The sequence below is a fragment of the Falco punctatus genome (genome assembly GCF_963210335.1).
Source record: "Falco punctatus genome assembly, chromosome: 13".
Classification (NCBI taxonomy): Eukaryota; Metazoa; Chordata; class Aves; order Falconiformes; family Falconidae; genus Falco; species Falco punctatus.
The window spans coordinates 2,932,760-2,959,366 of record NC_137593.1 but is presented as its reverse complement, the minus strand read 5'-3'; the positions used below and the strand labels follow the sequence as shown (position 1 = coordinate 2,959,366).

Here is a 26,607-nt window from a genome sequence, read left to right as displayed (position 1 = left end):
GACCCTTTTCTCCAGCCTGAGCACCCTCAGTCCATGGTGAGGATTCACCCCCAAGCCTCCCTGAATTATTACTTTAATTACATGTTGTCACATTGCAAAAGCATGCAGCCATGGTGGAATATCTTGCTTGGACAACTCAGGAACTTACATCATTTATGAAACGTTTATTGTGCAAAGTTTGAGTTCAGATTAATTGGTGGTAAATCAGCTGTCCTGGTTTTGTTCTATTACTCTGCATTTTTTTAAACCGAACATGCAGGCAAACCCTACACAAGCAAGATAGCCTCACCCTGGCTAGGCAAACACACCTCTGGACAAATCAAAGGTACATTTCTCATTCTGTCAAATGGTCACCTTTCAGTGCAATGTAGATTCAGGACCTGCAAGCAGAAGGCTGTGTCACGCTGTGTCTGGTGCACCTGATTACAGCTCTGGTTTGACCTCATGCTGGTGTATAAACTCCAGAGCAATGTGGGAAATCATACTGGAAGCGGCTCTGCATCACCAAATTCTGCTCTGAACCAAACTCACGTTTGACTCAGGTAAGGTTAAAAACTGCAAAACCATGGAGTCTTCAGAAGCTAGCTGTTCTGTCCTGGAAATAAATTTAATTAGCTTGTAGAAAATCAGAGATTGGTTAATCACTTCTTTAAGGTGATAGTCTGATGTAATGAAATAACAGTTGAGACCATAAATATCAGATACAGTTGGAGCAGACATAGAGAGCAGAGAACTGTGAGTAATCTTTAAATCAGAGCACCACCCAGGGACGTGGACCATCCATCCATGCTGTCACAGCTCACACAGAAGGGAGGTTTTGCCCTTGATGGAGATAACCATATTTCAAGGAAATGGCATGCTATTTTGCAGGGAATTATGATTCATTCGACTGTGTTAACAATGTGTTTTGCATAGTTTCTTGTCTCCCCATCTTTTGATTCATTCATATACATTATTTATAAAGAAATGCAAACACTTTCTTCCCTGGTCTAATACGTCATGACCCACTCCTGAAAAAAAATCCTACATGTAATCTATACATGTTATTAAGTTTGAAAAATGTACAACTGTGAGTATGTCACTGTCATCTTTTGTTGCCCCCAATTAGTTCCGGTATAACCCTTTTAGCTTCAAGAGAAACCAGATTATAACTTGTCTGTCAAGGCTGCGGTTTATTTTACGCAACATTTGTAATACCTGAGCCACCAATATCATAATTACCAAAATGATTACCCTATCAGTCAGCAGCTTATTTGGTCAGAAGACCTTTACATCTGTTTTGCTGATTATGTACTTTCTGAAGCAAAGACACATGGTAATAAGTAATACTAGTGCATCTGGGTATAAGGGCAAATAACTATTGCAATACCCAGCGTACATTCAACCAGCCCAGCGTAGGTCTACTAACTGCCAAAAAATGGAGACTTGAATTAAATAGTATTAGACTAAATTGTCTATCCTCTTTCCCCCCCACACACACTAATTAGAATGCTGGCAAAAAAAAGGTCTTTTAATTGAGACTCGGTTACTCCACCCTTCTCGTTCCTTTCCTCAAGGAAATCTTCATCGTAGGTCCATGGGCAACAACTGAGCATAACAAAGCTAACTGAAATTATTAATTTCAGGTAGCAGAATCTTAGTAATGACCAGATCGTAAGATCAATATTTAGTCTCCACCATGCAAAGTGTGGTTAATCTTCTTCATATAAACATAACTCATCGAGTTTACAACTCTTGACAGTGTAATCCAAGCAGACAGCTTCATGCATGAGCAGGCAAGAGGAGTAACTGTGGGAGTCGGAGGCAGCCAGTTTACATGTGTTTACATGTGCCCATGTAGACTCACACATGAACCTCATGAAGTTCAACAAGGCCAAGTGTAAGGTCCTGGATGCGAGTCGGGACAATCCCAAGCACAAATACAGGCTGAGAAAAGAATGGATTGAGAGCAGCCCTGAGGAGAAGGACTTGGGGACGTTGGTTTACGAGAAGCTCAACATGACCCAGCAACGTGCGCTTGCAGCCCAGAAAGCCAGCCGCACCTGGGCTGCATCCCCAGCGGCGTGGGCAGCAGTCGAGGGAGGGGATTGTCCCCCTCTGCTCCGCTCTGGTGAGACCCCCTGCAGCCCTGCGTCCAGCTCTGTGCCCCCAGCATAAGGAGGACATGGAGCTGCTGGGGCGAGCCCAGAGGAGCCCAGGAAGATGCTCGGAGGGCTGGAGCCCCTCTGCTGTGCGGGCAGGCTGAGGGTTGGGGTTGTCCAGCCTGGAGAAGGGAAGGCTCCGGGGAGACCTTAGAGCAGCTTCCAGTGCCTGAAGGGGCTGACAAGAAAGCTGGAGGGGGGCTTTTTACAACGCCATGTAGTGATGGGACAAGGGGGAATGGTTTTAAACTGGAAGAGGAGACATTTAGATTAGATACCAGGAAGAAATTCTTCACTGTGGGGGTGGTAAGGTGCTGGCACATGTTGCCCCATCCCTGGCAGGGCTCAAGGCTGGGATCAATAGAGCTTTGAGCAGCCTGGGCTAGTGGGAGGTGTCCCTGCCCATGGCTGGGGGTTGAAACTAGATGATCTTTAAGGTCCCTTCCAACCCAAACCGTTCTGTGATTCTATGATTAAACCATTTGAGATGTATTTGTTGCTGGGACATGAGATGCACCAATGAATCAGGTACTGTGTCATTTTGTGGCTTGCTGAGTATGGGCAAACCTTAAGATTCCCCCTCCTCACTGCCTGTGTTTATATTTAATTTCTTTTCCAAAATGGATGCAGATGCAGTCATAAAGGCATATTTATCTCTGGGCACACACTGAAACAGAGCAGACAGCTCACAGTTCCCTAGACCTTGGGATCTGGGAGTATAGCTAGACTGCTGGTGGTTCAGTTTGCACAATTTACATTGTAAAGAGTTCTTAAATGGTCGTGTAAGTGTGGTTCACTGTTCAAACATGTTCAAAGACTGTAACCTTTGTGCTTGTGACCAATTGGTATGTTACTCATAGCTGTTCCACCCACAGGCTTGGCAATGTACAGTGCACCATCATAAATACTCTTTGCATGTTATCAAGTTGGTAAAAGCCAGCAAGCATTTGTACAGAGCTTTTACTTACTTTCCGTATCACAAGGCTGCTTCTTCCTCTTCCTCTTCCTTACATTTTGTGCTTCGTCTCACAGAGGCAGACAGAGACATTGCTGACAAAAATCAACTTCACAGAAGACAGGGAATTTCACCTTTAAGGGCTTGCTAGAGAACCCCGCGGCACAAATGGGCCTCCAGAACACCAAGCACTCCAAAGTCAAGCAAGCTAATATACTGATGTTAGGACTTGATTCTGCAGGAAAATCTACACTGTTGTACAAGTTCAAGTATAATGATGTTTTTCTAACAATTCCAACAATTGGCTTTAATGTTGATATGATTGAAACCGAGAGAAATTTTACATTGACATTTTGGGATGTTGGAGGACAACAGAAAATGAGACAGGTCTGGTGCAATTTCCTGGAAAACACAGATGGATTTCTGTACGTTGTGGACAGCTCTGATAAGCAACGTCTGGAGGAATCAAAGAAAGAATTTGAACTCATTTTAAAGAATGAATTTATGAAAAGCATACCAGTTGTCATGCTAGCAAACAAGCAGGATCTGCCTGGAGCTTTGAACGCTGAGGAAATAACCAGGAAATTCAACATGAAGAAGTACTGCAGTGACAGAAATTGGTATGTACAACCCTGTTGTGCCATCACAGGAGAAGGTTTATCAGAAGCTCTCCAAAGGCTAACCATGTTTTCAAAACACTACAGCAGATCAAAGGAGACTTTTACAATCTCTAAGGAAGTTTAAACTCTTCAAGAATTTCTATCATCACATTCTCATGAACATTAATGAATACATTTTGTTGGACTAAATCTGAAAATACTGGATTCTGGAGAACTCTTATCAGTAAATATCTATAAAGAACTTTGACAATAATTGATTATACTGTTACACCTGCACATGCTTCTGAGATGCCACTCTGCAGTGTTTCATTGGTGACGGTATACTTGGGGTTATTCTGCTCAGAAATGTGGCTGTTGGATGATCAAAGAGGTGAAGTTGAGCTTCCGAATTTTAGCAGGTGGAAACAAAATAGGTGAGCAGTGCTTCAAATGTTTAAATCGAGTCATTTTGTCAAGATATAAAATAGTGAAGTCGTTCATTCAGCAAGAAAAGCGAAGGATAAAATGGTTTTTTTGTAATAAATGCTCCATGGATGTATTTCTCATGTAAAAATATAGTCAGTTTAGAGCTTAAACTCTTAGTTATATACAGGAGATCCTATGAATCTGAAATACCTGTTGGATGTTATTGCATTCTGGAACCAGTTACTCCAAACAGATTTTAACAAACAGGATCTTCACTTCATCAAGTCACCGACAAAACAAAGATCTGGTGCTGTTTGTAAGGTGTAGGTCTGATGTCCCTTCATTACAGACTTCCAGGTACCGATCTCTTTGCTTCTGTGCTGTTGGATTGCTACCCGTAGCCAAGAGCAGGATGGTGGAAGCCAGCACAGGATTGGTCCAGCAAAGCGCTCATCCCCGTTGTCTGTGTGGGGAATAAAGTGGGGAGGAATGGGGATGTTGGCTTCTTGTCAATTTTATAGATCATGATGGATCCTGTCCTGCCTGTACTGAATCCAACTGAAATTTTGTTACTCATAAATTTAGGTTTAATTAAATTTGAGATAAAACTGGCACCAAATTGCTGATCCTCTTACTATAGTTTGTAGAAAAAAATTCCAAATGAAATTTTTGTTTAGATTTCCTGATCGATGGAGTGAATTAGTATTCCAATTCATTCATAAGTTCCATTAAGCATTGAAGGATTCATAATTACAAGACTAATTGAACTGTATCAACCATGAGAACACTTTAAACACTAAGGCTGAAATGTTAACAGGGCCTGCTCTTTTAAAAGCAAGAGTAAAGAGACCATCTAATTATTGGTTATACAGTCCCAGAAAATCCAGTCCAATTATTTCTGCCTCCTTGGGCAGTGTCTGCAGACATAGCATGCTCCGGTGGTTAGGATGCTTGCTTAGATAGTCATATTATTTTTTTTTCCCTACATCTACCACAATCTTTGACCATGGGCAAGTCATTTGATCACTCTGTGCCTCAACAGTCCCTTGACAAAATTTCCTCCCCAGTTATGTGCTCCGAAAAAAGTTGTAGCAAAGGTCAGCTTGTGAGCTTTTCTCTTGAGACAAAACGATTATGCCAAGTAATAATATAAGAAATTTACATTTAGTTCTTACTAATAAACAGGCAGGAATTTCAAGTTGTAGAAAGGTGAAGCAGCAAGAAAAGCACCCAGACATACCCTGTTGTCTCATGCATATATAATTCAAAGACAAAAACTTCATCAGGTGAATTTGCTGAAATAGTAAACAAAGGAAGGTTTCTCAACAGCAGTTGTCACTCATACTGACAGTAATTACTACAGGCTAAATCCTGAGTCATGTTGAGAAAGTATTTAGACTTGTATTGCCTGGTCTGATGATTTGGGCTCAATATAAAATAACATCCTCTGTCCCCAAAAAGATTTTTAAAAGTCAGCCACAATGGGAACATTAGTTTTCTAAACCTGACGATTCAATGTTAAAAATGTACTATTTCAGATCAATATATTTATAAACATTTGCATGTGTATGTTACACATTGAATTCTCCCACTAGTTTAATCGTGTCTATTATAATAAACCTGAATATAGTTTGCTGGCCTCAGGACTTCCATAGGGAGAAATACTCCTTGAGAGATTTAATGAGAGTGCACGAGGGTCTCTAATTAGACAAGAAGCAAGTTCTGAAGGGAGAAATAAAGTTGTGTAATAGACTAGCTCACATAGCTAAAACAGAGAATAAGCTTTCAGGCACAGAATCCCTTCTCCAGGTTATCAAATTAGATTAAATGATGCTCACATTGACTTGAAGAGAATCTTTTACATTATGCTTCAAAGGAAATAAATAAACTTTATTCCATTCACTTTGCAGAATATCAAGTATTTAAAACTCAGTTTTTCTAAGAGCTTGGTTTTCTAAAGAAGTGAAGCCGTGCCCATTTTATCTGCCCCTGGAGATCCCTACCTTACTGAATAATTTTTAAGCTTTAAAACTAATATCAAGTTGGACAAAGGTGCAGGTTCTCAAAATAATTATATGCCTGAAAGTTTAATTAAAAAAATCAGTGAGATAGAGGAGTGACCATACTGGTGCCCCGAGTGAAAGCAAGGCTGATAAAGTACAGAAGACTAATCCCCTAGGAGACAAATGTTCCGTTTTAGCCTCAAGAGAGCCTAAGAGGGAACGTAAATCCACAGAGCTCAGACTTAATTAGTTCCCCTGCTCCTGGAGCTAGTTGGTCTTTCTCTATACTGCATGAGTAAGTGGTGTACTTGGGGGCTTGTTTAGAATGAGGAGACGGAGGACATAGAACCCACTGCTTACAATTTCCTTTCTACACATGGAGTAAAGAATCTCCCTGACGACTCAGCATGTTTTGGGAAGGATCTCTGAAAAAGCATAGGGCAGGAAAGTGCAGAGGAATTGGAACTTCTGGCTCAGTTCTGCAAGACTGCAGAGCCCCGTGGCACTGTTTGCTCCCTGTTGGAAGCCTGGAAACTGTTTGATATCTGATCCCATCACGTGTTACATGGTGAAATCAATAGCAAGGAAGTTACAAAGGCATTTTACAGCTTCATCCTGCTATGGAGAGTTTTATAACTTTTGATTGCTTGGCTGAACAATATAATGAGCAGAATTGTCTTTATGTTTCAGAGCACAACAAAGTAGAATTTGACCTGAGCTAAAAATACAATCCACAGTATCGTAAGCATAAGTTATTCCTGGATAAGTCTTGTTTTATTATTTAGAATTTATATAGGTTACTCACTAAAAACAATTTTAGGATTTTTGAAGGTTTGGGGTGCTTTGAGAAGGTAAGAAATCAGCATATGAGGAGTACTGCCCCACTTGGCAGTGGAACCAAAGCCTGTAAGCTGAAAAGTTGGCATGGAATGAAAGGCCTTAAAGAGTTTGGGACACCCCTCAGCTGTTTATATTGCTTCAGGTTTTGGAACTTTTTTTATTATGTCTCCTAATAAATCACACCTTGTTCACCCTGGCGTTTCTTGCATTTTTTGTTGATGCATACTGGCAGTCTTGTGCAACTGCAATCAAGTGGTAGAAGCATTACAACTATATTGTAGCTGAAGTGGACAAGTCCTCCAGTGTCTGCTAGTATTTCTTGCACAAAGTTTGCTGCACCTGTTTCTTTCTGCTGACAGAAGAGTCATCCATGAAGAAATAAACAGTACATATCTGAGATTGTGAAACACAAAGGATCTGTGAAACCAAGACATGCTATATCCTGTGCCCTCACAAGAAGATAATCCACTTCAGACACGTTTGAATGTGACATTTTAAAAGTTGACAAATCCAGGGTAAGGGGAACTGTCATTTTGACCATTCATTAATAAGATTACTGTTGTATAAAATCATGAGTTTTGAAATAGCTGTCATGGAGCTCATTTAACATAGTTCCAGTGGGCTGAAATGCCATTTTAAGGGAAGGTGCAGAGCAGCATAAGAAACCATTGCAAATTTGGATAGTAACACTCCCTCCTCCTTAGTTGTTAGAAGACAACTCCCCCAATAATGAAATACTCTGCAGAATCAAAGGGAAGCATAATGTGTAAGGAATGAGGGACAAGGCTTTTTCAGTACCAGGTAATGTAGAGCTGGGCGACTCACTCAAAATGTCTCTGTTGCCATCTCCCCCTCATTTCTGACAAGTTACCTGCAACAAAGGAAGGACTTTCACCTTTCAAACAAGTTTTAACTCTACTGTAAAGGAAGACAATACTTTGAAGCACTGTATGTATACTTAACTGCTTAAAGCAGGCTTTCTTTCCAAAGTAAATGACCCATGCTGAGTTCTGGGCTGCTACAATTAGACTTCCTCCACTTATAATTAGCTCAAGTATTCCTATCCAGCACAAGCATGAAGATTCTGGACATATATTGCACCAGATCAGGCAGGCTAGGTTATATGAGCCTCTAATTTAGGATGTAAACTCTTGAGGGTGGAGGCCTTACTTACAAAGCACACACCATACTGCAGGTACAATTTGCAAATCTAAATTAATCAAACAGCAACACAACATCTTATTTGGAACACATGTAATTTTATCAAATTGTGCATTAGCATATGTTCCAGTTTCTACAATATTCTGTTCTTTAGCTGTGGTAAGTGTCCTTGTACCACTCCCACCCATCCATGATGTTTTTGCAGTGTAACTGTGTCACATCTAGTGTGAAGGTGGGTGCCATCCAGAGTCACCTCCCCTTACCCTCTGTCACCTCTGTGTTCCCCTCCCCAGCTACGTATTTACACTTGCAGGTCTGCACAGCAGAGCCTTCTCACTTCCCTTGTCCTTCACCAGCTATCTAAATAGTGATGCCAGTATTCATGGTCTTTTTATTAGATAGTCATCGAGTGTTTTTACGCTTGCTCTCATGCTGCTCCTTATACTTGGAATTACCTAAACACATTTACAAAACCATTTTGTTGTTTTCTTTCAGATCCTTCCTTAACACACTCCTTTCCCACGATGTATGCAAAAAATCTGACAATAGCTCTTAGGGTTTTATGACAAGGCCGCAGCCCATATCTTTTGATGAATATTTTTTTATTATTTCCTTGTTCTCTCCATATTTATTCATCTGGTCCCTTTAAACCTTAGAATGTGTGTTCTTTGGTGCAAAGATCATCTTTTTGTTCTGTGTTTTATATGCTGCCTGATTGATGAGAAGAGTTTCTAGACCTTATATTACTGCTATTAGCCTGAATCTCATGGAACATCTGCTAAAATAAGTAATTTTGTGAGTTTAAATAAACCATCTAGGTCTGAAGCCATGTGTATCCTTTCTTTTTAGCAAATATAGCTGGGAACTGCAGCAACAATTTCGCTGATCCAAACAAAGGCTGAACTCCTTTACAGTTGTGCTTGGCTGTTAAAGGATAACTGTGCCTTAACCGTTTTCAGTTACTTTATCTAAAGCGTACACATTAATCACTAAAGAAGGCTAGTCTCTTAACCTTTTCTTAGCTGATTCATAATTCTGAAATGTTCTGTTTAGTTTAGGACCATTGCAGATTCATGTGAAAATCCCTCGTATCATTTGGATGCAAAACAAAATGTAAAAACGTTCTGTAAACAGCTTAACAACTCTGATGAATGAATGTCAGTCTCCTTGGCTAGGTCTCACGCCCAGGTCTCCACTGCTGGGTGCTCCCATTGCGTGTATTCACAACACTGCGCAATGGCCTTTGCCTCCATTCACGTGTTTTTTCCTTTGTTGAGGATCTACAATATAAGGTTTGACATATCTTAAATGTATAGTTACTTGCAATATAATGCTTAGGTACTCATCAGTTATTTACACATGTTGCAGACCAACATGAGTGCATCCAAATCCAGCTTGAATTACTCTGTTTTATCTAGAAAGGTAAAACAAAATAAGAAATAGTATGCTACAGGAGAAGTATATAAGGAGTTAAATAGGAGGGGAAGTGAGAGAAGATAAGCTAAAGAAATACAATGGAAAAGGATAGAGAAAAGAAAAATAGGTTAGAAAAGTTCTCAGGGCAAACATAGTACTAGGTGTATGCAGATATACAAAGCAATAGAAAGCAAAAAAAAAAAAAAAAAAATCATCAGCCGTTATCTCCTGAGTGGTTTTTGCATTCCCCTCTTGTGATAATAATGTGTTAAGAAGCCTTCTCTTATTTACAATTAAACATGCAATGTAGACAGTAATTCCTACTTGTGCCCACATATGTAACTTCACATGTATTATCTCACATACTAAAGGCAACTATTTTATAGATCTTAGGCACATCAGGCCCCAAAGATAATGTAATCTTTAGAGAAAATATTATGCCAATAACTGGCTCCTTATAGTAACCCTAAACAATATTAATCCTGAATATGAATACATAACAGATCTTCTTAAAAACAAATGTGGAAATTAAATAGAGCAGTTTCAAATAGCTCTTCCTTTTAACCCGCATAGGAAGACATTCATATTTCTTTGTTATCACCTGCTTACTAAGGGCTATACACTGAGCCTTTTTTTTTTTTTTTTTTTAAGATTACAATTTTCCAATAAGTCACTTGGTTCATTGACCATTTAAAATAATAATTTATTGCCTATACTAATGGGTAAATTTGCATAAACTTTTCTTTCTCATGTGTTATTAAAAAAACCCTGTCAAGTATTAAGGAAAACCCAAGCCAAATAGTAGAAAATCTTTACATCAATTGAGTAATATTATAAAAACCCTCGTATAAAGTTTAGCATTTCCACACAGAGACACCTTGTGGCATATAAGATATACTGCAGTTAATAAAACCGAAACTGGTTGTAAATTCGAGTGGTGACAATAGGAGCTTGAGGACTCTGTTCTTGGAGGTTTAAACCACACAAGTAACCATCTTGTACATCACTTTTTCAAACAAAAACCAGCTAATTACAACATTGATGGGACTTATTTTCAGATATTAAGTATTTAAAAACCTGATAGTAACCATTTGTTAAATTAAGACTTCTGTACTTCAGGTAAAATCCACATTTGTTTTCATTCCACATTAAGATGAATGTTTCAAAAGTACAGCATTTTGTGGAACAGAAATTTTATAAGTTAGTGATGTCCAAACTGTTCAAACAAGCAGACAACAGTCATTTCAACATTTAATAAGCATAACCCAGTAATACAAATGTCCAAAGCATAACAACCCATTAGTGTGCAACACATGCTACTGGTTAAAGCATGCTCCAGACAGCACTAAGGGTGTTGTAAGCAGGAACGATCAGTAGTGGGTTGAGTAGATCTCAACGAAGACAGGCTGAGAGACTTGGAGTTGCTCAGCCTGGAGAAGGGAAGGCTCCAGGGAAAACTTAGAGCAGCTTCCAATACCTGAAGGGACCAACAAGAAAGCTGGGGAGGGGCTGTTTACAAAGGCCTGTAGCAATAGGACAAGGGAGAATGGTTTTAAGCTGAACAAGGGTAGATTTAGATTAGATATTGAGAAGAAATTCTTTGCTGTGAGGGTGGCAAGATACTGGCCCAGGCTGCCCAGAGCAGCTGTGGGTGCCCCGTCCCTGGCAGGGCTCAAGGCCAGGCTGGACGGGGCTCTGGGCAACCTGGGCTGGTGGGAGGTGGCCCTGCCCGGGGCAGGGGGCTGGAGCTAGGTGGGCTTTAAGGGCCCTTCCAACCCAAACCGTTCTGTGATTCTGTGATTCTATGAAATGAAAACTACCTCATTACTATGGGAAGGGGGCAATCGCATTGCACTGGAGAAGAGTCCAGGGGAGGCAGCTGAGCTGGGGACCCCCTTGCTTCTCTTCCTGGCTGGCCATGTGGAGAGCTTTCCTCTTCCCTTCTCCCTCTTTGTCTCTGTCCTTTTGCTTTTTATTTTTACCAAAACACAATTTTTATTATTAGAGTGAAATGTATACTGTCTTGTGTCTCAAGAGTAAATCTTCAGGCAGATAAGTCTGCCTCAGCATCTTCTGTGCAACAGATGGGATTGCAAACCAGCTTTACATCAGCTTTCCACTTCCTAGGTTGCAGGTGAGTGTTATTCATTGTCTGTCCAAACGTATTATACTGCAAAAAAGACTCTGTCAGTCATTACACCATCCAAACAGGCAGACTGCCGTTCCCCCCGACTGACTGCACTCCTCAACAGTTTCACTGCTGTCCCATCCCTTCTCCATGCCAGCAGCATCATTCTCCTGCAGGAACACTACAAATTTCCATCATATATGTCTCACAGGCTCAGACTATCATGATGCAGAAAGGACAAAAGTTACTCTATAGTTTATTAGATTATAATGATGTGTTCCTAAACTGGAATTGCCATTAATATTAATTTTTTTTCACATTAAGTTGGTAGTGATTTATAAGAGCCCTGAATACCAGTTCATAACAAAAAGGAGATTTTAATTAAAAAAAGAAGTTATGAATATTAAAGGAAAGAGTTGATCTAGGTGATATGACAGAGGTGTAGAGTTCCTGAAGCTACTAAAATGCTATGTATTTCAGGAAAATTATGTGGCCATTATTCCCCCTCAAAAGAAAAGCTGAAACAGAAATATTGTTGTTTATCAGGCATCAGAAAATCAAGGAAAGCTCAGTCAGAAATCCTTACGAAAATGGGCCTCATTAGTGCTGTGGCTCAGAAGTACTCATTTTCTTCATTACTGTGTAACAAAGAGATATGCATACTTAGGGTATTTTCGCATCTCTACTCAATATCAGTCCTTCAGCATTTCAAAATTCCTTATTCATTTATGTATTCTAGTTTCCTTGCAAAATTAGTCTGAAACACAGCATTGACAATGGCAATCTGCATCTGCACATTTACATTTTTGTTGCATAAAAGATGCATCTTGGATTTGATACCATTTTATATGCTAAATTCTGCTCACTGGCAGTGTTAACAGCCAGAAATAAGAGCTTAAATTTTAGATGCTCCCATAAATGTCTCTAGCTTTGTGATCCTATTAGTGTTTCTGTGTACAATGTGAAACACATATTACCTAACACTTCATACTAGCATTTAATTATGTAACCATATTGTATATATTAATTTTAAAAGTATTGCCCTGAGGATCATCCTTCCACTGGAAAACCCAAGGAAGGGCAAGTGACTTTCCCTTCTGCAGCACTCAAGTGGAACAGAACCCAGTATATGGGGAGTTCCCAGGCCTGCCAGCAGATACTGTTTCCCTTTCCTTCTAGAAACATCATGGAACTCGCCCAAATCAAGCAGCTGTGACAGAGAAGTTTTCTGTCACTGTCTTAACCATCAGCAGTGCTACCAGAAAATTACTTTGTTCTAGGGGCTTCTTAAGAAGGAAAATTTTTTTAGCATGGAAACAATATATTCCTGAATCTTTCAGGAAACTCATTTCACTAACCGTTCCTCACTTTTTATCTTGAATGAAATTTTCTTCCCTTGCCTTTATTAGGAATTGTTCTGTTTGAAAGGTAGAGCAGCTAGGACAAAGGCAGGGAAGTGGGGCTCCACAATCTGCTGAGTCACGATTGATTCCTGTTCTTCATGGGCTATTTGCAGCTGATGGATTTTGTGATCAACTCTGGCTTTGGTACTAAGAAACATTTTTGGCAGCAGTCATTTCATGATCTATAAATTTGTTTGCAAAACATCTGATCCAGCGTGTTAAAAACTGAATTAATATAGGCTGAACTGCGGAAAACATCACCAATGTTAATTAAAAGCAATCCCAAAATCAAAGGTTATATTAAATAAAAAGTTATATTAAAACAGAATAACTGAGATCAGAAGTAGGCTCATTCAGAGATTGCTTTGAAACTCTGATCATAAATTTTAACAGGACTGCCTCCTGCTTAGTGTTTGCAGTCATGTGGGAGCCCTAAGTTTATTTTCTAATCACAGGAGCAGATGTTCAGCTGATGTGAATCAGCACATGGCCACTGAGGCCAGAGGAGCTACCTTTAATTTGCACCATCTGGGGATCTGGTTTGCAGTCTCTCCTTTTGAAGAAACAGAATATTGTGCATCATCTTATAACTTATCACATGGTGGCTTCCACAAATTGAAAAAGGAAAATATTTAGAGCTCTTTAACTAGATAAATAGTGCTCATAATGTGGTATTTCAAATTCAAACTGGCCTTGTGAGAAGAGATCCTCAAGGCATCTGTAATGCCCAGGCTGTAAGTAAGCACAGGAAAGCAAGCCTCGTGAGGGACAGTGTTAAGTGAGTGAGAGCACTAAAACTAAATTGGCCTGGTGACATCAACAGGCCTTTGGCTTCATTAACATCTGATATGGGCCAGCACTGAAACTAAGATCAGGAGCATCTCTCAGTAATTTTAGTGTCTTGTACAACATGATTAAAGTGTTATAAATGGAAAGGCATTGAATCCTACTATGTTTTGGACATTTTCGGATATTTTAGGCTGATTTTCTGTGCAGTTCATTACTCTGAAAAACTGTGATGCTAGAAAGTGAGGTTTCAAGTACCACTCCAACTAAAGAGCGTTTTTTTTCTAAGTATAAACACATTTTTTTTTCTAAATACAAAGAAAAGCTAAAATACAGTGTAACCAGTGGTTCTAAATGGACAGAGAAAAATAAAGGGGACACATGCACAGGAACTCTGCAGCTTTTGAATACAAGAGAAGTCTCCATCTGCACAAGAGAATGACCCCTGTGTGAAAGCAAATGGAGTCAAAAGATAGGAGAGCTGTTTAAGCATTTGCTGGTTCAAATCTTTTTTTCTTACTGTCATCCAAAGGACTTCAGCCAAGTTCCATCAAAAAGCAACTTTAAACCAGTAGGTTAGGGTAACAATTGGAAAAACAAGTTGAAAAATTAGCTGAAATGAGTGCCTTTTTTGGTTTGTTGGTTGTTTTTGTTTGTTTGGTTTTGGTTTGTTTTTTTTTAAGTGAGGAGGGAAGCTGGGCGGAAGGCTGGATGTAAGAGTTAATAATTTATCCAAGAAGACAGCAGTATTAATACATCTTTCTAGCTCAAAAGGAATGATGTGCATCCACGTCAATGCATGGTCCATCATACTGCTGTTTTCACATGCCTCTGGACAACAGAAAGAGTAAAGGAAATGTCAGCAGTGGTAGCAGGATTTGTTGCAGATGCTGCAGGTACTCAGTGTAGACCCTTTTATTACAAAATGGCATAGAACTTGGGCAAAGAATTTTTGAGCAACTAATTAAGACAGCTAACAAAGCAATACCTCAGGAAGGAATTTGAACTTTGTGTGAACATTTTCTAAGAGAGAAAAATGACAGTCTGGCTCAAGCAGTTCAAATGAGTAAAATAAGAAAACAGTAGAAGAGGATACAGAGGCTCAGGCAAAATCAAGCACTGTACTAAAAGGAGACATCCTAGAGGTAGTAGTTGTGTAATGGCACATCTGAAAAAACTATTCTAGCACAGTGATGTAAGAGAAGACTAAAAGCAAAACTAGCATTCAGACAGTAGAAATTAAATTTTCTCCTAGATACAACCTTAAAAAATGTGCTGTCTTTTGCAAAAGTATGTCTTGGAGTTATCTCCCCTGGAAGCAGGCTGTGGTTGTTTTTGCTTCAGTGGGGGAAGTCCGCAATGCAAGCGTGGCATCTGCTGCTCATGACCTATTACCGCGTGGTGTGGGGTTTGCACAGGCTCCTGCTAAGGGTTCTGTGCTGACTTGCCTCTGGGATCGTTACGCTTCCACCTGCCTGCTCCTTCAGCAGAAAAACTGTCAGCACCTCTAGCTCTTTCTAGAAAAGACTTTTCATGCTAAGGAGCTACAGCAGAGCACTTCAGGGAAAAGTGAAAACGACTGCAAAAAACATTGACTTGCTTGATGGAGCCCAAAAGCCCCATGGTGCTTTACTTAGATCAGCCCTGTTCAATCTTACGTAGATTACTTTTTGTAGTAATGTCCCTTTTAAAATAATCTCCCTGTTCTGTGAAGCTCAGTTTTGTATATTTACTATTTGTATGTGACAGTTTTTTATGGCTTTTTCACCTGGTGCAATATTCACAGCTGACCCCAGTTTAGTTTAGGTATTATTTGATAGGGCTGTTTCAATGTCCAGCAAGTAACAGTCGGACTCCAGACTCAGAGAAGCTCTGTGCAAAATGAAAACAAATAGTTGTGTTTGCATACCAGATGAAAGATTATCATAAAATATCCCAACAGCAGTTCAGTGATCTACATTTTTGTTAATACTAGCTATTCCATTTTTATAAATCCCGGGATTAATGAGAATTTTTCAATGTGCAACACAAATCTTTTGCAGCTTGACATAGTATTTTGTTTCTTATAATAGGGAGATATGTTTACTTGCTATGAAAAGCCATCTGCACGAACTCATTTTGCCTAAATGTATGTTTAAAACAAAATATATCACTAAAACATTTCAGATCAATTTACATTATTAGTTGAAGGATATTTTTAAAGATAACTTGATAATTACATGTTTTCTAATTACATAATCAAGCACAAAGTTCACAAATTATGAATGTGTTACCTGTTTGTAAATGTAAACTATTTATAATGCAAGTCTGTCTACTGTGTATACTTATATGGAAGGGACAAAGGTAGCTAAAAGCCATCTCAAACTTATGTATTCTGCCTTTCTTCTTTTTTTTTTTTTCCTTCTCCAAAGATCTAAATGATCTCTGAAATCAGAATGCCCTCTATATGATGTAGCTGCTTGGCAAGCCAGAATTTTCATTACTGAGCACAATGCCCATGCAGTACAACCTCCGCATTAGAAACTTTGAAAAGTGACAAAATTGGCTCCTTACATCAACTGGAAACTTGTATTGTGGAGACAAATTCCTCCTTGCCAAATGGTATCTCCTTTCTAGCACCTATATATTGCCAGACAGCTCAAATCCTATACAAATTATAACCACCTCAAGCTACTCTAACTTTATGTTCAGGTGCCGGGAGCAAACAATTTAGAACCACTCCCTAATGAGAGGTTAGGGCAGCTCTCAGTATCTTCCCTGTCATTGCTTGAAGGATCAGAAGGTGAGCAGAACCTAATTCACATCTTTATATTTGCATTACTATTATTTTCCAATCTGAGAAATATGCAAAAATATAAAAAGATACAGAGCTACTGTAACATCACATGAAGTTTAAACATTACCATACCAAAAGTATTTGTATTATATGCATAATTTGTTATGTTGTAGGCACCTACATTTAGCCAAAATATACCCTTCTAAGACAAACTCACTTAGAATCAAAATATCTGGTTTGTTTGTTTGCTTGTTTGTTTTTTTTTTTTTAAGACAGTCCAATGCCACAAGATCAAGAATTCAGAAGGGAATTGGTCTGTTCTTCAAAATTTGTCTTCCAAGTGCTGGCAGATTTGCAGTGCAGATCTGAAGTAAAATCAAACCAATACAAAAATAACATGGTAATTGTTCTTCTGAGAGCTAAACAGATTAAGCAAAATGCACTTGATTAATCCATGATTATGTCCTCACTGAAGTCACACTATGAATTTTTTTCAGATGATACTACATCAAAAATATAGATCAAAGACCACTGAAGGATAGTCTTCCTCCAAACATACATAATTTAGTAAGAGCATAGTATGTTCTTCTATTTCACATGAAAGTACATGGTAAGAAAACTATGCACACTGGAATGGTTTATTAGATCTGATGAGGCGGCAATGTGATTTTAAGACAGGTGTGGATTTTAAGGAAATTCTCCAAGATGATTCTTCATTTATTTTCAAACGGTTACTCATAAAATAACATGATTATTGCTCAGTCCCTTGTCTGTGTCAATCTTTTTCCAAGAATACAGAGGGAAGGTCAACAGAGAGATGACTTCATTAAGAGGTCATTGTTACTAGTTAGGGCACTGAGTCAGTTCTGGTTGCTAGAATGTGCTGGCTTTTCAAGTCCACCTTTCCCAAACCACATGTTATACAATCAGTCAGTGCTAAGCGTGGCAACAGTGGGAGGTAGTAAATATGGGATGAACATGTATACATTTGGGTTAGCAAAGACGCGGAAAAGGTAGCTATGAAAAGAGCAGTGATGGAGCAAAATAGTTTTTCTTTCCTTTCATAAACTTCTGGGCTGGGTCTTAGACACCATATATATTTTTTACCTTCATAGCCTGATTAGTTATAATCTCAAGCAGGTGCCTACGTGGCCAAAAAGGCCAACAACATCCTGGCTTGTATCCAAAATAGTGTGGCCAGACGGGCTAGGGTGGTGATCACCCCTGTGCTTGGCCCTGGTGAGGTTGCACGTCAAATACTGTGTGCAGTTTTGGACTCCTCACTACAAGACAGACACTGAGGTGCTGGAGTCTGTCCAGAGACGGGCAACAGACCTGGGGAAGGGGCTAGGACACAAGCCCTGTGAGGGGCGGCTGGGGGAGCTAGGGGGGTACAGCCTGAAGAAAAGGGGCTCAGGGGGGAACTGGTCACTCTCTACAACTCTGAAGGAGGCTGTAGGCAGGAGGGTCAGTCTCTTCTCCCAGGTAACAAATGACAGGACAAGAGGAAAGGCTTCAAGCTGCACCAGGGGAGGTTTAGGCTGGATATTAGGAAATGTTTCTTCATCAAAAGGATGGTCAAGCATTGGAACAGGCTGCCCAGGGAGGTGGTGGAATCACCATCCCTGGAAGTGTTTAGAAAACGCATAGATGCAGTGACATGGTTCAGTGGTGGGCTGGGCAGTGCCGGGTTAATGGTTGGACTTGATGATCTTAAAGGTCTTTTCTACCCCAAATGCTTCTATGATTCTATGAGCCAAGACATAGTCAGGAAAGTAACATGCTAGTCCCAATATACTAGAGTCCAATTTCATTATTGATAACCATGTTCTGCTGAGACAGAGCCTCAATTGTGCTTGAAGAGATGGATTCACGAAGAAACCTCCTTGGGGCCACAGAATTCTAAACTTATTCTGCAAAACTGTTTCTCAGGGACACTAAAATTATTCCTCAAAGGAAGTGACACTACAACTAGTCAGCCACTTATTGATAGATCTGTAAAATACCTTTTAATTTTGAGACCAATGACTTATGCCATTATAAGTTTTCAATACTTCTTATTTTTAGGTGAAATTGTAAAGCAATTTGGCTTGTTACAATTCTGATATTTCCTCCAGTCAGTGGAATAATTCCTCAGGAGAGGAATTTTAAATGTACAACTAGATGAGCCAGTCAGAATAACAGATTCATAGGGCTGCATCCTGATTTTTCAAATCTTTTGAAAGAGTTATTAGTTAAACTTTTGTTAGTTTTAGGTATCTCTTTCTGGATTTCATACCCTTACTATGTAAAAAACTGTGGTTCAGCAAAAAGTATTAGATGACAGTTGCCAGTGTAATACTATTTCCATCATATCAGCTATGTGATTACAATAGGTATGTTCATCTAGGGCAATTTCAAAGATGACAGAGAATAAAAAATACTAAGCATTTTGCATGTCCCTGTGATACATACAACACAATCTTTAATCACAGAAGGAAGCAGTGTTAAAATATGCCTGAAAATGCAGTCAAAAGCAGGGAGTTTTACTTCAGTTAATTCAAACCATTCAGATGTAAATAGAGGGTTATAAAATAAACTCAACGTAACAAAAGCCATAGCAACTATAAGAAATTTCCAGTTTGGTAACACAAAATATTTTACTTGCTGATCATTTCCTTAAACATTAAGTGCAGAAGCTAAAAGCAATGAGAAACTACCTGACAATTCTATTCAACCAATTTAAAATTGAACATGCTGGTAGAATTTATTATTTCCCAGACTTCACACATTTCTACTGTTTACATATGTGAATATTTTTCTTGTTTCTTTACTAAAGGCTTCCTTCTGAAATGACAGCATCAGTTGGAAATACATTACTTTTGAAAAAGTGAGGTACGGTTTTGGGATGGTTGTACTTCTATAATATTCTGTTTTCTTAAGGCAGCTGTGCTGTGATACCAATGAAAATGATTGCAAGTTAAAGAGATGTTCTTTTTTTCTTTTTCTCTATGTAGCTTCTAAAACACTGTCAAATGGACAAACTGTATTACTTTTTAAAATGTAAATAGCCATGTCAAGAAAAGGTCTTTTTTGTATATCCAGACTGCAGTGTGAAAGCGTTGCTGCACCCACAGTGGCTTTGAACAAAACAGTTTACATACTGATAGACAAGTAGCTATCCTATATGGAATACCATCAGGACTAATTGAACCTGACTGATTTACCCTACTCATATTGCTGTGACATCACTACAACATTTAGGCAACAGATGTGGCTGTGGTGACTCAGAGTCCTGTCATTTCAATCTTGATGAGAACTCTTTCTATCTAGAACAAAGCCTCATCCTCTGAGAAATCTCCCGGAGATAAAACACACATTAGCTTGTAGTCTGAAAGATCATAATCTTTGTGTTTTCACAAAGAACTAAAGCAAGTTCTCTTTTCTGATATTGGTAAGTCTCCGAGTGATTTAGTTTACAGACTTGGGAGACTGCACCTCCTATCACAGCTTTGACTTTTCTCAACAAGTATTATGGAAAATCATAAGGCCGCTGACAAAACAAGGGCTCTATCAAGACGCAGGACTTAACAGAGAGGAATCCTCACAACCGCTGACTTGATTTTCCAATCATTAAGAGTAAGTATAAACTACATGCAGGATGAGGGCTGTATATATTCCAGTGAGTGCTTCTAGTTATGAACAGAAGTACTATTTTCTGGATCAAATTACAAAAGTAGGAAAAAATTGGCATCCCCTCTGCTCTGCAAGCGTATCTATTTCTTTCAATACCCTTAACTCATTTCAATAAAAAATATCCAGGTTAGCTTAAATAGTTTGGATAGTAGCTTTTTTCCCCCTGATATTCTGGAAGACTGGAAGGAACAGATACTACTCCAAGTGTATTTTCCTCACAAGTTAAAGCTGCTTCCCAATTGTCAAAGGCATTCTGAAGTGAGCTTTGAGAAATAAAAACCCACTGGATGTTTTGTAAATAAACCACTTTGTTTTCCTGGCAACTGTTAATCTCTCTGCCCTTCCAGAAACTTTCTGTAGTCTAATTACCTGCATCACAGAAAAGCTATAGAAGTGGAACATTTATTTTGTATTTCTGAAGAGTCACTGTCAAGAGGCAAGTTTTATCAGATGTGAATTCCCAATGAATAATTTTTTATAGTTTGGATTTACCTGAATAAAGACAGGGATGTACTCTGATAGCCACAGTATTTGGTGTAAACACAGTCTCGGTCTACGCTTAAACAAAACACATCTATGGAGTTTTCATAGCATCGTTCCCTTTGCTGGTATGATCAATGCAAATTCAGGAATGACTTTTTGCAGCTCACCACAGTTTGTGTAACACGTAAATAATGTTGCTTGTTAGAAAGCACCCCGGAAGGAAGCTTTAAGTCCCAGAAGGGAGTTTACAAAATGTATGTCACAACGTCACACTGATGACTATATTCAAATGTGAGACGCCTATCTGGTGAAAGCTCATAATTAGTTTGGAAACAGCATCCACCTACATCACCTGACAATGAGTTACAGCAGTTTCTACTGGCTGAAATCCACTGCCACTAAACCTGACTGTCATCATCAAACTGGTAAGAGACCGGCATGTAAAAAATTCTGAGACAGCAGAATCCAGAAGATGACTGCAACCTCTTTTGGACCCAAATAAACCAATCTGGCCTCTTTTCATCATGCTAGGAAACTAGAAAGATCCATGGAATCTCATCTCACTGAAAAATAATTTTGCTGTCATTTCTGATCATCCTTATCAGAAATATTTCCATCAAGTCTTGCTTGTGAACGTGGTCCACAGTTGCTGTGCAGCGTAAATGAGAATGTTGCCCAATACAGTGGAATCCTGCATACAGATGATATTAATTCCTGAGGAAAGTTTACCCATGTTTCCACAGGGCCTGCCAGAATACCTGCTGCTGTATCCTGTGCTCTACTATTTTCTTTCCAAAACCAGTTGTGCTTAGGGCCAGTCTACTAAGTGTTTGAGATTAAAATCTGGACCGTGCCAAACATGACAGCTGCGGTGGTTCCTTTTATTCAAGTCTTTCACTTTTTCGAAACTTCAAAGGCATGCCAACGCCGAGCACCAGCGCCGAGGGCTGCCGCCCCTCTCTCTCCCCTCAGGTGGCTCGGAGGCCCCCACGTCCTTCCCGCACCGCCCGAAGCAGCCGGGCACCCTCTTCCTGCCGTCCTGCGGCCGCAAGTAGAACAGTTTTATTTAAAAAAATAAACCCCAACAAAAACCAAAAAACAAACCCAAACATTCTATTTCTTTAAAGTGGTAATAAAGCGGCGGGGGAGGAGGCGATGTCTCCGTTCCCCTGAGGGGAGCGAACGCAAAGCCCGAGTGAGGCAAAGGATAAGCTTTCCGCTAAGAAAACAGCGGGCACAAGCAGGTACAAGCGGGCGCAGCCCCCGAGGAGAGCGGGGAGGGCACTACCGCCCGCCGTTCCTCCTCCCGGCCCGGCCAAACCCGCCACCCAAAATGGCGGCGGCGGCTGATGGGACCGGCCGAAACGCCTCGAAGGGCCCGCGCACCGTCACCGCGCGCGTCACGTCCCCCGCGCAGCACCCTCCCTCTGCCTCCCCTTCTCCTATTGGTCGCCGGCTTCGGACGCCGCAGCCAATCGGCGGGCGCGGCCGGCTGGCCCAGAGCGAGGCTGCCCCTCTTTCCCCCCTCCCCTCCCCCGCTCGCGCCGTTCCTCGCTCCCGGCACGTTCGGCCGCCGGGGGCAGCGGGCAGCGCCGCCCCAGGAGCGGCAGCGGCGTCTCCTCGCTTCGGCCTCACGGCTCGGCGGCGCGGCTTGACGGGTGCAGAAGCGTGAGCGGGCTCGGCGGCTGCAGAGGCGCCGGGAAGGGGGACCCCGGCGGGCTCGGGTAGGGGGTGCGGGCCCGGGAGGAGGCACAGGAGCCGCGCTCCCTCCCACCTTCCCCTCCCCGCCCGCCATGGCCGACAACGAGAAACTGGACAACCAGCGGCTGAAGAACTTCAAGAACAAAGGCCGCGACCTGGAGGTAACCGCCGCGGCGCCTCGCGGGAGGGGCCGGCCGGCCATGGCGGCGGGAGGGGGCCGCCGCCGTGTGGCGTCTTTCCTAATCCGCCGGCGAGGGGCCCGCGGCGGGGCCGCGGCCTGCGCTGCCCGCCCCGCCGAGAGGCGGGAGCGCCGCTCCCCGCCGCCCAGGGAGGGAAGGGGAGGAAGAAGAAGAAGGGGAGGCTGCGCTGTGGGGCCGGGCGCGGCCGGGCCGTTGGGCGCCGCGCGGAGACGAGAGCGACGCGGCTGAGGGGGCGACGGCTTCCGCCGCCTGCCCGGCCCCGGTGGGGCGGCCCGGGGCCTTAGCGGGGGGTGGCTTCCGCCGTCTGGCCGGCCCCGGTGGGGCGACCCCGGGGGTAGGGAGAGCTCCTGCCGCCTGCCCGGCCCCGGGACGTCGGGGGCCCTCCCTCCGCCTGGCCGGCCCCGGTGGGGCAGCCCGGGGGGCCTCAGTGGGGGTGGCTGACAGGAGCGGCCGGTGCCGCCTCCCCCGCGGTGCCGACTTGGCGTTTCGGGGCAGCTCCGGCGTAGTTCGGCCCAGCCACTCGCTTGGTAGAGGTGTTGCCTCGGTGTTTTGCTGTCTGCGACAGCAGTCGCATCTTCGTGTGGCTCTACCTCAGTTTCTTGCTGGCACTTAATTATCGCTCTTTGCGCTGAGTAGCCCCTAAAAGCCTGAGTCAGGGATTAGGGCCCAGCTGGGTGTTCTGCTCTGTGCCTCTGGAAGATACTGAAGTGAATAAATTAATTATTGCCTACACTTTATACTGAAGATTATTAATAAAAATACAACCCCACCTTTTTTTTTTTTTTTTAAACGGGGAAAATGCTGCTGTTTTACTGTTCAGTTAGTTGAGTGTGGGAACAGTTGTGGCTTCTAGTAGGGAGCCTCTAAACTTTTTGGTGGCTGGATTGCTGCATACATTATCTGAGCTGTGAAGATGCTTCCTCAACACAGTAGAAGAAATAATTAACTTAAGATTATCTCAGTAAATATTCAGATTTTAAAATTAGGTCTCAATCCTCATCCATAAGCGCTTAGCTAACAGTGCTGATTGGGGAAGCCTGTGTATCATAATTTTGTCAGAATAAGGTTCTGATGAAGAAATGGGCATTGGTATTCTTGTTTCTGTTTTTCACTAGCCTCAATATGTGTCCATATGGTTAGCATAATATTTTAATATTTCATATGAAGGCAATTGTACACTATTTCTTTTTTGAAAGTAAGAGGTGAGTTTATGTTGCTGTCATTCATTAAAACATCTGCCAAGTTTCCCATTTGGGTAATTCAGAAGTCAGTAACACCTCGATTTTTAGCTTGTCCAAGTATATTGACAAAACAATTCTGTTGTTCAGTTACGTGCAAAGTTTGGTGATGCCAAAACCACTGGAAGTGGGAATAATTACTGCAGTGATTGCTCTGTTTACTAATAAGGTTGTTAGCTGTGTTAGCGACTACTTGCTTTAGATATTAATTTGATTTTTCTATAAATTGTTTTGTTACCATTGAATAGACAACTACAAGAAAGGCATCTTTAGTTAGATGCACAGTTAAGTGTATGCTATCATAGTAAAAAATGAAATTAATGGGAAGATACAAGTTGCAATTCATCTGTGCTTTATCTCCTTTTGCCTGCATACCAGGTTTTAAGGTAAGTTAGCTAAAGTAGGGAAGGTTCATGGTGAGCACATGCAAGTAAAGAGGATAGGTGTGTGTATGGGGAAGCAGGTAATCTGCTGATGCACTTGAACGGCCTGCTACACAGTGAAAAAGCCACTGTTGGGCCACATTAAATTTTAGATATTGACATCTATCCAACAAATCCTGGAACATATGCTTGGTACCTAAAATAACTACCATGGATGGCAATTTTTCATACAATAGCTGAGGCTTATGGCTATCATTCTTGCTTATTAACTGCATACACATCACATTTTTCATTAGTGTGAGAAATGGTAATGTCCAGTTATAGCCAAGTATCCTATGGTAGCAACAGTTGCTAATGAGTGTTTAGTTAGTTCATAACACCTGTGTTCCTGTGCTACTTTTGGCAGAAAGATGTCTGTTAACTTCACATAGGAAGCCAACATTTGATCTTTATCTCTTTGCCCTTTATCTCTGCTGAAATTGTGCATTTAGCCATTGGTTTCTTTTACAAAACCATGATCTTTTTCCTTTTCCATGACAGTTTACCACCATTCACCATCAGCAGATAAATAATAAATCACTAGTTTTGGTGGATCCCAACTTAATAGATACTTCTAGATGCTATGGAGGGTTGCCATGTTGCAAGTTACAAACTTTTTAAAAATGGTACATACATGATTCCATGTTGTTCAGATCATTGACAGTTATATTGCTGACAGGTGATGTCACATGGTACTTAACTTCCAGGCCTTACATTTTCACAGAAAGTTACTGTATATCTTGCAAAAGACAGGGGATTTCCTGCATTTTGTCTCCTGAAGTTCTAAGCATATCTTTTTAGCTTTTTGGATACTTACTGAGTTAATTTTCCAGTCCATATCAATGTGCTTCTAAAAATACAAATTCTGGCATTGGGGTGGGGGAGAAAAAAAAAAAACCCAACACATGCACACCTGTTTTACATAAGGTGTTTAGCAAAATTCCTTCATATGCTTAAGTATTAGGTAAACATGCATGCATGGACATGTTATGTTGTAAACAATTGCTGCCATGTGTTATAAGATGACAGATTGGTGGCGACACGGGGAATAGAGAGATTTGTTGTGACCAGAAGTATAAAATGCCTCCTTGTCCTTTTTTCTTATTTATAGTACTGCTCGAAGAAATATTCTGTGTAATGAACTTTTTAATATCAGAAGAGTTTGTGCTGTGAGAGCAATAATTAGTGGCTAATACACAGGCAGTATCTCTGTGTAGTGTTTTAAGATTTCTAGTCTTGTATGTACAGTATTCTGTTAAGGTTTTCCAAGATTTAAAGAGTTGTTAGAGCTGTGAGGAAAAAATCGGTATTCTTACAGGACTGCAGAAGTGGTCACACTTTTTTTAACATCCAGAACCAGAATCTTACTCAAACAAATGCCCATTGGGACTCTTACATAAAATTATGCAAATACCTACTAGGAAAGCTAGTTAAGGTAACTTTTTTCCTTCTGTGTCTTCAATGAGGAACAGGTTTTACTTGGGCTTTTTTTTTTTTTTTCTTGAATAAGAAAGGATGAGCTGGTTTTTTTCTGTTGTGGATATGGCTGTGGTGATGACCAATTTTCTTTCCAATGTTTGTTTTTAATTGTAGTACCATAGACCTTGGAATCAAATACTAGATCTTTACTATACAAAGGCCAGGATAAATGCAAATGATTCACTGTGTTTGCAACATACATAGTTTTATGTACATTTTGGTTTTGAGTAATTGCTGCTTAGTACTGCATGTTAGGGGTCTCAAGTATGACCTTACTTCTGGGAATATTTGGGGTGGGGTTTTTGTTTGCTTCATTTTGTTTTATCGTGTTATTCAACACTTCATTTTCTATTGCTGATTATTGTCTGCAACAGCACACAAATTTGACATTAGGTTTTTTGAAATAAAATTAAAATTTTCATGCATATTGTTTCTCTAGAAATACTGAAAGAAACTGATGAGTTTCTGCTGGCCTTTTCTTTCCTAACTTGCTTTTGTTGCTGGGTGAGAGATTAAGAATTGCTTTAGTAGTGCCAGCACAGGAGAAGTGTCAAATAGATCTTTCTGCTCTGTAACTGAGAGACTCGTGATGTGAAATGACGATAATATTGTGATGCAGAGTACTTCAAAACTAATTTTGGAGCACCCATTGAATCTAGATGTTTTAAGATCACCAATGTCAAGATTTTGAAGAGTTGGCAGTGGTGTTTACTGGCCTTGTAATGACAACAATGTATCTGAGAGCACCAAGGAAGCTTCAGGGGATTGAGGGAAA

General features: G+C 40.8%; 2 protein-coding genes across 3 annotated transcripts in view; both read left to right on the top strand.

The window, feature by feature from the left end:
* Positions 1-22,624, top strand: ARL14 (ARF like GTPase 14). 2 transcript variants are annotated; one of them, XM_080408999.1, is made up of 2 exons: positions 1-542; positions 3,174-22,624. In XM_080408999.1, exon 2 carries the CDS (start codon positions 3,265-3,267, stop codon positions 3,838-3,840), a length of 576 nt encoding a protein of 191 aa, XP_080265125.1. In that variant the 5' UTR covers positions 1-542; positions 3,174-3,264; the 3' UTR covers positions 3,841-22,624. The 2 variants fall into 2 exon arrangements, with proteins under 2 accessions (XP_080265125.1, XP_080265124.1); XM_080408998.1 differs by having other exon boundaries at positions 1-2,669.
* Positions 22,519-26,607, top strand: part of KPNA4 (karyopherin subunit alpha 4) — a 28,639-nt gene continuing 24,550 nt past the window's right edge. The window contains exon 1 of the mRNA XM_080408991.1: positions 22,519-22,654. Within this exon, the coding sequence (XP_080265117.1) occupies positions 22,586-22,654 (69 nt within the window). The 5' untranslated portion in view covers positions 22,519-22,585. The remainder of the gene's footprint in view (positions 22,655-26,607) is intronic.